Source organism: Echinops telfairi, unplaced genomic scaffold (genome assembly GCF_000313985.2).
Source record: "Echinops telfairi isolate 266 unplaced genomic scaffold, ASM31398v2 ScPeMD7_9;HRSCAF=40, whole genome shotgun sequence".
Lineage (NCBI taxonomy): Eukaryota > Metazoa > Chordata > Mammalia > Afrosoricida > Tenrecidae > Echinops > Echinops telfairi.
The window spans coordinates 17,239,666-17,252,248 of record NW_022103906.1 but is presented as its reverse complement, the minus strand read 5'-3'; the positions used below and the strand labels follow the sequence as shown (position 1 = coordinate 17,252,248).

Below are 12,583 nucleotides of genomic sequence, written 5' to 3'. Positions count from 1 at the left end.
GAGAGAGAGGGGAGAGGAGAAGAGAGAAAGGAGAGGAGAGGAGAGGGAGGGTCCTCTATTTCATTCTTACTTCCCTCCTGTCCCACCCCATGTTCAGCCTTCATTTGGGTTTAATAATCCCTGCTGCTACATTTCCCTTGATTGAGCCTCACTAGTCATCCTATGACCTTCCTTCCATTGATTTTAGTTTACTTGTTGTTCCCTTGGCCTGGGGTTGGTTCACCACCACCCCTTCCTTTCTCCTACCTCCCCTTCTCCTGTATGGGACCAGACATTGGCCCCATTCTTTTCATCTCCAAATTATTTATCCTGCCTATCTTATCTAGATAGACATGCAGATACATTAATAAGTGCAAAAACCAGGCAAAGCCAAATAAAACAACAAAGGAAATTGACACTGTCCTTTCTGATAGTCGGGTACCATCTGATTTCTTCACTACCCTTTGCTATGCAGCATGTCTTCAGTGACCTCTGAAGTGAAGGTTAGTGTTGAGGAGGACCACATCACAAGAAGAGATTGCTCTTAATTTGGGGCTATGAGTAAGTGAAAGCTCAAACTCCATTCATATTTAAGGTTTATATCATTTCTATGATCTACTGTAGAGGCAGCATGATCAGCCTCCTGAGAAAAAACATAAATAATCTCCATGAGTCATTTGGTAATTGTAAGATAAATATCATGGATGTAGCCAATGGTATAGAATTGAAGATACTGGTTTAAAAAAATGAAAACATATATATGAGAAAGTCTTTTAGACAAAAAATACATGGAACTTTATACCGATTAAAAGTAAGTGAGAGAACACTTGGAAAACAATAAGAGTTAGACAGGAGGCAACAGAGCATGTGTGCACATGTGTAAGTGCATGGGTGTGCATGGTGAGTCTATAAGAGAGTGCTTACGCATGCATGTGTGGGTATAAACCTGAGAGTGTTTGTGCATAAGTGGGTATGTACATGTTTGTATAGGTGAGCATCTGTATTTCTGTGTGCATGTGTATGTATGGGGGAGTGTGTATACATGTGCACATGTATGGCTGTGTAAGGGCAGTCAGATAATAGTACTCTGTATAGTACTCTGTACCATGTGCTTCATATTCGGTCTCAGCGATTGTTATTGTGAGTAGTGAGTAATATTCCCTTTCTAGAGCTGAGGAGAACAAGGTCCACTGAGGCTTGCAATTCTCCCATATGAATTAGGGTCAGAGTCAGGATCCAAACTGAAGATTGTTTCTGGTTTCTGCCATTTTCTTTGGCATGTTCTCACACAGAAAAGGCAGCACAAAGGGATGGGGGAAGTGAGGGGGCTCTGCAGGATGAATAAGTGGTCAACAAGGGGCTGGGGAAGGGCATTGTGAGTGAGGAGAAGAGGGAGAGAAATGTCCCTCATAGGGGGAGGCGGGGGAATGCCCAGAAAATCATCCTCTGTAGGTGCCAGGAGGGTGAGGGGAGCAGAGAATAGAAGAGGAAGGCTGGGGAGGAAGAGAGGCGTGGACCACAGGGAGCCTGGGGCCCCAAGCATCTGTCTTCTCCCTGTCTCTGAGGAAGACATCAGGAGGTGCTCTGTAAGAACTACCTGTGTGAGCAGGCATCTCCTATGCTGGGCTGAGCTATCCACGATCATGAATTACCACTAGGAGAAAGGTATTGCCGGTCCATGCTTCCATAGAAAACTAGTGGGATTATGTAAACAGAAGAAGATGTGGTCAAGGCAATGTGAGGAAGATGGTGACAGAACCTCGTAGTCTTAATACTAAACTGTTCGTGGGTGGAGGAGAAAGGATGAGGACAGAGACTGTCGACGAACCTTTCTCAATCTTACTTGGCCGTGGAACGCTCTATGGTGTAAAGTGCCAGGCTAGTCTCCTGTGGAAGAGATGTCTAGAAATGCTCAGGGGGTGTTTGATCAGGCACGGGACAGGAGAAGTGAATGGATTCATGGAAGTTGGATCAGCAATCATTAGAGATGACCTGCTAATGCCAGGCTTGGGTTAAACATCAGCTTTAGAGTCCAACGGATCCGTGGCGCCTACCCTAGGGGAGGCTTCGTTGCCAGCGTGGGACGCAGGCTGGGGAGGAGGACTTATTCTGAGGCATGGAGGAAGAATGTGATCAGCGGTCTGAGACAAGCATGGAGCTGCAGGATAGAGAACAGCCCGGGCCCCACAACAGGAAGGCACCGTGGTTCTCCATCCTGCTTCATGCCCTGCTTCTTCTTTCCTGGGGTAGCCTTCAGGCAAGCTGCAATCAGGCCAAGGTTGGAGGCCTGGGGTGCCCCTGCCTCTCTCTGCCTGCCTCACAGAGAGGGCCTAGACTAGCTCTGAGTCCAGGCGTGAGCCCCGTATTGCTTTGGCAGGTGCTGGCTCTAGCCAGGCAGCAGAACAAGCGGGTGAAGGTGGTAGGCGGTGGCCACTCACCCTCAGACATCGCCTGTACCGACGGCTTCATGATCCACATGGGCAAGATGAACCGCATCCTCCAGGTAGGTGGATGCCTTGGCTCCCACCTCTGCTTGTCCCCAGCTGGGCAGCCTCTGCCTCCATCCAAAGTCTTCATCCCAGACCCCACAGCCCTGGCCCCCTTCTCACCTCTGTGTCCTGTGTCCTGACCCACTCTCAGCGTCCCTCACCTGAATCTTTTCCTGAGCTGGCTCAGGCCTCTTGTCAGGCTTGGGCTCCCCTTTGCAGCCTAGAGAGCGGCCACCACCCACTCCTACAAGCACTCCCCCGACTCCCCACCCCTCTGTGATACTTCTCTGGGAGTGGTGTCTGGCCAGCCCCCTGAAACAGTTCACCAAGACAGATCTGGAAGGGCCTTACTCGACACTTAGCCAGGGTTAGGGAAGGAGACACTGGTGATTAGGGAGGGCCGCAGTAGCCAATCAGGAGTAGAGCTGGGCCCAGACTCAGGGCTCTGCCACCAAGTCCCATGCTGGGATCACTCAAGGCCATGGAGAGACCCTATAGGACAAGCACAGAAGTACTCCTGTGGGTTTCCAAAACTAGTTCCTCCGGGAGTAGAAAGCCCCATCTTTATCCTGAAGAGCGGTTGGTGGTTTCAAATTGCTGGCCTTGTGGTTAGCAGTGCAATCGGTAACCCACTATGCCACCAGGGCTCCGCTACTTAGGATGCTGCCCATCTGAATAGTCCCATGTGATGGGTGCCCGCCTGGTGCTAAGCAGATAACCGGCAGGTCAGGACTCCTATTCTGCTCAAGGCTATAAAGTTTGCCTGATACCCACCCCCACCCCCACCTCGGCTGCGGAGGTCTGGATTTTCTCTAAGATTTACTTATTTGCTGAGATGAACTGTCTCCACCTGTCAGAAAATATTCTGGTCAAGGAGTCCATCATGGCTGAAATTAACTCTGATTGCTAATTAGTGGAGATTGGTCTCCAGCCACAGATTTGAGCTCCCTCCCACCTCGGGGTCAAGGCAGTGAGCTTGTGCTGTGGACACAGATGTGGATTCTCACCTCAGCTTTGCCACCAGCATGTGTGCGACCTAGGCAAGTGATTCATGCCCTGGAGTGTTACCCGTCTGGGTAAAGGCTTCAGAGGATCTCATGGGCACTTCTTACAGGTGGCAGCCACCCTATAGATGTGGCTCTTCCTCTCCCCCTCTCATTCTCAGTCCCCCCCCCCCTACCCCATCTGACAGCACAGCAGAGAGATTTGAACACTTCCGAGGGAGCCCTGCTGTCATACTGGGTATATGTTGGGCTGCTAACTGCAAGGTCAGCAGTTTGAACCCCCAGCTGCTCCACAGGAGAAAGACTTCTATGATAAAATGTTACAGTCTAAATAAATAAATAAAGGGAGGGGAAAAAGTTAGTCTCAGAAATTCACAGGAGCCGTATCACCCTGTTCTGAAGATTGCCACGAATCGGAATCAACTCATTGGCAGTGAGTTTAGTTTGGGGTTTGAGGGAAGGCAAGTCCCTGCTGGAAGAGGTCCCCACAACTATGCAAAGGAGCCCATCTCTCCAGAGTTGGAGGTCAGGGTCGGGTAGGCTGGGTAGAAGGGAAGGCGGGAAAACAGGTCTAGCAGCAGCGGAACCCAAACCAAACTCTACCATCAAGCCCGACCCATGGCGACCCTATAGGACAGAGTAGAACGGCCCTGTCGGTGTTCAAGGTCGTAACTCTTGACAGCGTTTCCATGGCGTGCATCAGGCTTGGTAGAGTGACAGTGGAAAGGATAAGAGCCCTCAGCGAGATGGATTGGCAGAGGGCTGAAAACGGTGGCCTCAAACATAGGAACAATTACGAGGGCAGCACAGGACCAGGCAGTGTTTCATTGTGTTGTGTGCAGGGTCAGAGCAGACTTAATGGCACCTAACAACAATTCTTTACCGGTGTAGACAGTCCTACCTGCCGGCTGGGGGTTTCGAACGGCTGGTCTTGCAGTTAGCAGCCAAGCGCACAACCACTCTGTCGCCAGGGCTCCCCAGGTCTAGCAGTTAAAGCAAACAAAAGCTCACTGCTGTCAAGTAGAAGCCAACTCCTAGTGACCCTCCAGGACAGAGTAGAACTGCCCTGTGGGGTTCTGCGACTGTCACTTTATAAGGAAAGAGAAAGCCCTGTTTTTCTCCTGGGGAGCGGCTGGGGGTCTCAAACTGCTATTCTTATGGTTAGCAGCCCCACTTGTAACCACTGCACCTCCGTGGCTCCAGGTCCAACAGTTAGGAGACCCAAGCTTACCTCTGCTGGATGACCTCTGCCAAGTCCCTTTCCCCTGGGCCTTATTCCTTGTCCTTGGGAAAAGAAGAGGTAGAGCAGAATCCATCCAGGGCCCCACTCCTCAGCGGCTATCTGCAGTGGGAGATGGCCCCAGCTGACCACAGGCTGGGGACAGACATGCCCAACCTCTGTGGTGGGTCCAGAGGGGCAGCCCAGCTCCTCCCAGCTTTGGATGGTCTCTTGCAGGTGGACAAAGAGAAGAACCAGGTGACTGTGGAGGCTGGCATCCTCCTGGCTGACCTGTACCCACAGCTGGACAAGCACGGCCTGGCCATGTCCAAGTAAGAGCCCCCACCCGCCTGCCTGCACATCCACCCCCAGCTCTAGCCAGGTGCCCCAGGAGGTGGCAGGAGCAAGGCTGACCTTCTAGGGCAGTGGTTCTCAACCTTCCTAATGCCGCCACCCTTTCATACAGTTCCTCATGTTGTGGTGACCCCCCACCCATAAAATTATTTTTTGTTACTACTTCAGCACTGTCATTTTGCTACTGTGATGAATCAGGCAACCCCTGTGAAAGGGTCGTTTGACCCCCAGGTTGAGAACCGCTGCTCTAGGGCATGCCTCCTTGCTCTAGGGCATGCCTCCTTCCTCTGGGTTCCATTCTTCCCCCACAGGCCTCCTCCACCTCCTGCATCCCCCGCAGGCCAGCGGCTGAGGTGTGAATAAGAAAAGGAAAGTGTATGAGCCAAAAATGTGTGGAGCCTTAAATAATAGACTCACATGGGGGCACAGACTGCTGGAGGGAGTCTTGCTTAAAGGTTGCAACAAACAACTCTAAAGATCCAAACGGGGGTGGGGGTGGGGGTGGGGATCAATCTCACTGCCATGCAGTGTATTCTGACTCATGGCAGCCCTATCGGACAGGGCAGACTCCCTCTGTGGGTTTCTGAGTCTGTGACGCTTGCTTGCTTTCTTTCTTTTTAACGGCAATTGTGTGTGTGTGTGTGTGTGGGTGGGTGTGTGTATTTCATTTATTTTATGACACTAACTTTATGGGACTAGAAAGCACCTTCTTTCTCCAGAGGAGCATCTGGTAGTTTCGAACTGCTCACCTTGTGGTTAGCCGCCCAACCCATCATGACCACTAAGCCACCAGGGCTCTGGTAGGGATCCAGACAGAAGACTGCACATAATTCTTCAGGAAAACAAATGAGGACCACGAATGTGCCACGGAGCTTCCCAGCATGCACACTGTAGCCGCAATGAGCCCTCCATCCAAGTGTGAAGTCAGTGATTGAGAAGGTTTAAGCTTGAGGATCTCCACCAAAATAGGAGTCAAATAGAACCAAAGGAGTGAATCTGTAACTGGGAAATTTCAACTATTAGAAATTGAGAGGATTGTAATGAGTTGTATGAGCCCCCAAAAAAATGCTAAAAAAAATTATATTAAAAAGCTTTAAAAAAAGAAAGAAAGAAATAGGAGACCCAGGTGTGCAGGATATTGGAACACGAGTATCTTTTGCCCATGGAACCCTGTGGCTTACCTTCCAGCGGGAGAGTCCCGCTCTCTGCTGTCCCCCCAGCTTCCTTGTCACAGGTCCTGGGGGATCACTGGTCTTTCCACTGGGAACACTCTTCCTGCTCCCCAGCTGCCCACGGCAGCTCACGCACATTCAGAGCATCTACCATGTGTACAGCTTGTTCCAGCCCTGAAGAGACAGGTGAATAAACCCCAGACGCCAAGTGCAAGGAGTGCAGACAGACCTAGAAAGAAATGAACACATGCAGTGCAGGACACAAGCATCAAAGCACCAAGGATGCGCCTCAGGCAGTGCCAAAGGAGACCATGTTCAGCCTCGGAAGGGGGGTGACTGAGGGAGGATTCCTGTAGGCGGGACCCCAGATTGCATCCTCAATGAGTGGGGTTCCCTAGAGTAAAGAGTGGGTGGAAGGCCTTTTCTAGCGAAGGGACTCTCATGAGCAAAAGCAGAGTGAAGCAGCGTGGGGCGCCGGGGCCTGTGAGCAGACCGTGGGGCAGGGCCCATGACCAAGGAGGACAGGAGGAACGGTGGTCTCCTTCATTGCAAGCATGGCTTGCCAGACCCAGAAGCATCGCTGTGACCTGGTCATGAGTTTTCTCTCCTTCCCTGGGGACTCCGTCCTCCTCCAGTGACTGAGTGCACAACATCCACCTGCTTTTCTAAAAGAAGTTAGACTATTCCGTCCTGCGGCTCTGGGCTGAAAGTGGAGGCAGGGGGTTTAGGGGGGGGACAGCGGCGTGCCAGGGGTCAGGATGAGGGCCTCGCTTCAAGAATGCCTTGGAGACTTACCGAGTTCCTGTTGCTGGTAAGTCAAAGGGTATCTCAGTCAGGTTTCTCTAAAGAACAGAACCAGGGAGATAGTCGCACAGATAAAGGACCGATTTAGAAAGGAGTAGAGAAATACAGTGAACCCTCGTTTATCGCGGTTAATCGGTTCTAGACCCTACCGTGATAAATGAAATTCCGCGAAGTAGGATTCCTTATTTGTAAATCAAATATTTTCGTAGTTAGAGCATAGAGGACATGAAAAAACACCCTTTAGTCACCATTACACTCGTATTACCCAATTTATTAAACGAAAAAGGGAAAATACAGTAAAACATTTTGGACATTACAATTATCATTTATTATTTATTATATTATTTATGGCATCAAGCATGTACAGTATGAGCCAATCAGTGGCAGTAATGACAGAGCATGCGCTGTTACGCAAAAACCGCAATAGAGTGAAGCTGCGGAAGTCGAAGCGCGAAGTGGCAAGGGTTCACTGTATAGATACCAGGAGCGGAGGGAAAGATTTACTTCCAGGGTGAGTGATGAAAACTGAAGATACTTGGAAACGAGTTGTCTGCTTGACTAGTGGAATCCGCAGACGTGGGTCTCCACAGTCTTGAGACCAGAAGAACTAGAGGGTGCCTGGCTCTGAAAAGATCCCATTAAAAAGTCCTGGATAGAGTGGGAGGAAAATGTGGAACAGAACCCCAGATCACAAAAGAGATGAAAGAGACCAGGGTCTGGAATTGACCTCAGCCCTGAGCAGCAGCACTTACCCAAGGCCAAAGTTCAAGGTTGGGAAGAAGGAGGAAGTGGGATGCATGGTGGTGCACTGAGGGGAGAGCAGAGGCTGAATTGAAACAAAATGTGTATGAATTGGTGAGTGTAAGCTGATCATCTGCATTGTATAAACTTGCACCCAATTCACAACAAACTTGAAAAAAAAATGCTTCTAGGGACTAGCTCACATGATTGTGGAAGGCTTGGTAACTCCAAACTCCACATGTCAGGTGACAGGCAGGAGACTTCTGCAGGCTTGTATGTCCGAACCCTAGGTCAGACAAAAGAGAAAATGTAGAGTGGAGAGAAAGAGCGATCTCCCAACATACCTGTACACAGTCTGGAGACTGACCACACATTAAGGATACTCCTTTTTCAAATAAGGTGGTTAGATAACATGGGTTACAATGTGGAAAGTGATTACATCGCATTAACGACATTCACAACTAGTCTAGTGCTTGACCAAAGTCAACCCTTAGCCAATCTCATAGAGAAAGGGAACAAAATGGGTTGGTCAGACCCTGTGCTGGGTCCTTTATGTGCTCCCATGTTTGATTGTCACGTAGCCCTGTGAGGAAGACACTGCACCCTCCACAGATGTCGGAGTGTGAAGGAAGTGGGCTTACCCATGGTCACATAGCTCACAAATGGTGACTGAGCAGAAGAGGTAGCAGGAAGTGTGCCACCTCCCTCCGTTGCTGCCAAAACAGGTTCTCACCTCCTCAAATCCTCCTGGGAAGTGTGATGGAAGGATGGTCACATCCAGAGAACTTTCGGTCTTATGAGCTGTGTCAAGGAGTCCTAGCCAGAGCATTTTTGCTTTGCTTGGGGGAGAAGATTCTGTTGGGGAGTGAGTGAAAGAGGCCATCCTAGGGTGCTGAGTCCTCAGAAACCCACCCGGGGCTGAATGTTGGCCCCCACTGCTCATATGACAAGCCAGTGAGAGAGAAGAGCCTTCCATATTTTGTTGTTTCCAACCCTTTGTTTGTTTGTTGTTGTTTCTAATACAACAACACTAGGTTTCAGCACAAAATACTGCCTAATCCCATTGTGGTAGCTACAGTGCCAATCCGCCTAGTTGAGTGGCTTCCTCTTTTTCAGTGACGCTCTTATTTACCGAGCACAATACCTTTCTCCAAGGACTCGTCTCTTCTAATAACTTGTCCAAAGTATGTGAGTCAAAATCTCCCCATCCTCACTTCTGAAGAGACTTTAGAAGATGAGCAAACAGGCTCCGAGGGAAGAACCTGCCGCACTTCCACACACCCTAGTCCTGGGATAGATGGAGGCGAACCCAAGCAGGCAATGAGGAATCTCCTTGCTCCAAAGGACTTTGCAACTCAATCCAAGGGTGCCCACTGCCCCAGGGAGCCCTAACCCTCTCTTCTGTCCCCCTCCCCTCTACTTCCGGTGGGCCCAGCATGGGAGCAGTGTCAGAGGTGACCATCGCTGGAGTCATTGGGTCAGGAACACACAACACAGGGATCAACCACGGCATCCTGTCCACTCAGGTGAGTTCAGCTGCTTCTCAATCAGACTGCAGTTGTGCTGGGGTGAGCTGCTGGGTGAGAGGAGCTACCTCTCATATGGAATCCACAGCTTCCTCCGTGTGGCCTCAACCACTTCCGGTGTCCTTCCTCTGATGGAGGCTCACCAGCAGCCCTCCAGGAGGAAAACTCCCTTCTCTAGCCCTCCAAGGCCTCCCACGGACACAAGTGCCAAAGGCCCTCATGAGCACTTATGTTGTAAGAGTCTCAATCTCCTGCCTCCCGAGACACTCCCAGCCACCACAGGAGACAGGGCAGGCCGAGCGAGGACAGCACCCCTCTGAAGAGTAGCAGCTGGGAGACAGGCAGGTGAAGGGCCTTTCCAAGGCCCAGGTGAGCAAGTGAGGGGTCAGTTTCATGAACTGGTTCACAGACTCCCAACCTAGGTATAGAACATGGCTCTGCCCGTTCACAGAGTGCTTGAGCTCAAGGAAGGGCTCTGAGTGCTCAGTTTTCTCTTCTAATCCTCACCTCAGTAAAGTCAAATGTGATCCCATATGAAACACCTGTTCAGAGGGTGCTGCTACCAGGAAACCAGTCTTTGGGAGGCAAACTCTCACCTTTCTTTTTCTTTTTATTGTAGTAGATATATATGAGGATTCAACCATCTTCACCGGAAGATGACATTGAATGACAGTCAGTTGCATTGAATAGGTTCATTGTGGTGTGCAATTAGCACCATTATCTTTTTCCAGATTATCCCACCACCAAGAGCAGAAACTCGAGGCCCCCCCGAAGCAGTGAGCTCCCCTCTCCCGTCCCCCATCCCTCCAGAGCCGCGGCTGGCCTTTGGTCTCTAAACATTTGCCTACTTCCCAAAAGTGAGGTCATGCCACCTTGGTCTTCTTTGTGGTGGGCTTCCCTCAACGTGATGTCCTCACGGTTCGTCCCTGCCGTCGCCCGTGGCGGGCCTTGTCTCTCATGGGTATGAGGAGGACTCCCTTGTACGGACGTCCCACAATTTGTTTAGCCATTCATCTGCTGGTGGACATTCACGTTTCCACCTTCTCGTGCCTGTGAATAGTGCTGAGAGGAGCATGGATGTCTTCCTTGAACTTTCACCACTAGGGGGGAAGGGAGGAAGGGAGGAAGGAAGGAAGGAAGAGAGGGAGGAAGGAAGGAAGGAAGGGCTGGCTTGTTCACAGGCAGCTGGGCCTTTTTCAAGAGGTGAGCATCCCTGTGCGGGCTGGCCCCTACAGCTCACAGTGTGTGGGTACCCGCGGGAGTTCATCCACACCTGGTCTCTGGTGACTGGACCATTATAGCGAACCCTCCAATCCTCGCCACTGGGATTTTGATTCCAAGCTCCACCAATATTGTCTCTGTGGCTTGGCTCTGGCACCCTGTTTTGTCACCTGGGAAATGGCATTGAGGGCAAGCCACTCAGAATATCACCCACAGTTCTAAGGAAAAGAACAGTTGCTGACGAATTGACTCGGATGCCTGCACCCTCGTGTGGAAGAGTAGAACTCTGCTCCACTGGGAGTTGTATTGTTGTTTTCACTTGTTACGGTGGATTCGGTGCGAGTTTCCATCTCAGACCAGCATTTTTGCATTCAGCAACCTTGCAGGCCTGCCCAGCTCCATCAGGTTTTCCGTGGCTAATTTTCTAGAAGTAGACAAGGTAACTGTGGGTAGGCTCGAACCTCTAAACTTCTGATGAGGCAAGTGTGATGGGCACAGTTGGTGCTCAGTGAGTGTTTGTCATGGGCTTTGCTCACAAATCAAGGAGATGATCTCTGGAGTCCGTGTTCTGTGCGTTTCAGCATTCCTGGGATTGGATCACGGCCGAGGAGCCCCTAAGCGTCCTTCTAACTGACTGGACAAGTGTAGGGCAGGCTCTCCCTTCAGCAGTGGATCTGGTGCAGGCAGATACTCTGACCAACACTGGTTCCGTGGGACTGCTCTGAGCTGTGCCCAGGTGGTTCCGTCCCAGGGAGGCACTGGTCAAAACAAAGCAGTGCCCAAAGCTGTCTCTAAGGGATTCATTTGAACTTTTGTCCATATTTCCTGAGCATCATGACGAGAAACCTAACTCAGTGTTGCTAGCTGATGCTGAGCAGATTGTGAGCCAGGCCCAAGGGAATGAGGTGCTGCCCGCTGCTGTTCCGTCCCCAGGGTCAGGTGCAGATTGAGCTGTCAGGATCCATGGGGTTTTCATAAGTAATGCTCCTTCAGACCCGCACTCTGCTCTCTCAGCGAATACACATGCTTCAGCTGCCGCCGCCGCCTCCTCCTCCTCCTCCTCCTTCTTCTCTTGTCTCACTGCAGGGCCTCCAAGAATCAGGAGGCAAGGGAGGGCCAGCCTGAGGGGGAGAAGTGAACTGGGAAAGGAGAACGTGTGAGGCTAGTCGGATAACTGATTTTGGTGTCCTAGATAAGAGTTGTGACAGCTAAGCAGAGTCACACTTTGCAGACCCCGTTCCCAAGCATGGGGTGGGAGCCATCCCCGGCCAGTTCTGTGACTGCCTCAGTGCTCACTGCCTCAGAGAGCCCAGTGGCACTGGGGGGGTGGGGGGGTGGACAGCACAACACCTGCACCCCAGGATTTGGCCACAGCCCCAGTCTGATGGGAGGCAGCCTACCTCTCTTTGTGCACAATGACCAGCAGAGGATGCAAAGACCCCGGTGTAGGACTGTCCCCTGGAACCAGGAGGAGAACGCATGATTGGGGTTTACATCTTGTGTCACTAGCAGGGAGCCGGGGAGAAGGGGACTTTTGTTTTGGATTTTTTTTCTTCCCAGAAGTAGATCATGAGATCTTTCTTCTGAAGTACCTCCAGGTGGGCTCAGATCCCCATCCTTCATGTCAGCAGTCGGACGTTAACCATTTGCATCACTCAGGGACTCACATGCCCCACAGGTTGGCGGTTCAAACCTCTCAGCCACTGCATCAGAGAAAGATGAAGCTGTCCATTTCTGTAAAGATTTGCAGTCTTGGGAACCCTGTGAAACAGATCTATCTGTCCTATAAGGTCCCTTTGAGTCAGAATCAACTTGACAGTGTGGGTGTCAATTATGACCAAACTCACTGTCCTTGCGTCAGTGCCGACACATAGCCACCCTATAGGACACCCTGTGAGTTTCCCAGACTGTAATGCTTTAAGGGAGTAGAAAGCCCTATTGTCTTTCTCCCAAGATCGACTGGTGGTTTCGAACTGTTGACCTTGCAGTTAGCAGCTCAACTCCTATCTACTATGCTCCTGGGCTCCTGGTCCACATAGTCATAGAGCTTTGTAGATTCTGTCAATCAGTGCTG

The 12,583-nt window shown here is 50.8% G+C and overlaps 1 protein-coding gene across 1 annotated transcript in view; it reads left to right on the top strand.

Annotated features, from left to right (window-relative positions):
- LOC101649097 (L-gulonolactone oxidase) overlaps positions 1-12,583 on the top strand; it is a 34,738-nt gene that overhangs the window by 3,891 nt on the left and 18,264 nt on the right. The window contains exons 3-5 of the mRNA XM_045286783.1: positions 2,357-2,482; positions 4,929-5,023; positions 9,198-9,288. Of these exons, the coding sequence (XP_045142718.1) occupies positions 2,357-2,482; positions 4,929-5,023; positions 9,198-9,288 (312 nt within the window). The remainder of the gene's footprint in view (positions 1-2,356; positions 2,483-4,928; positions 5,024-9,197; positions 9,289-12,583) is intronic.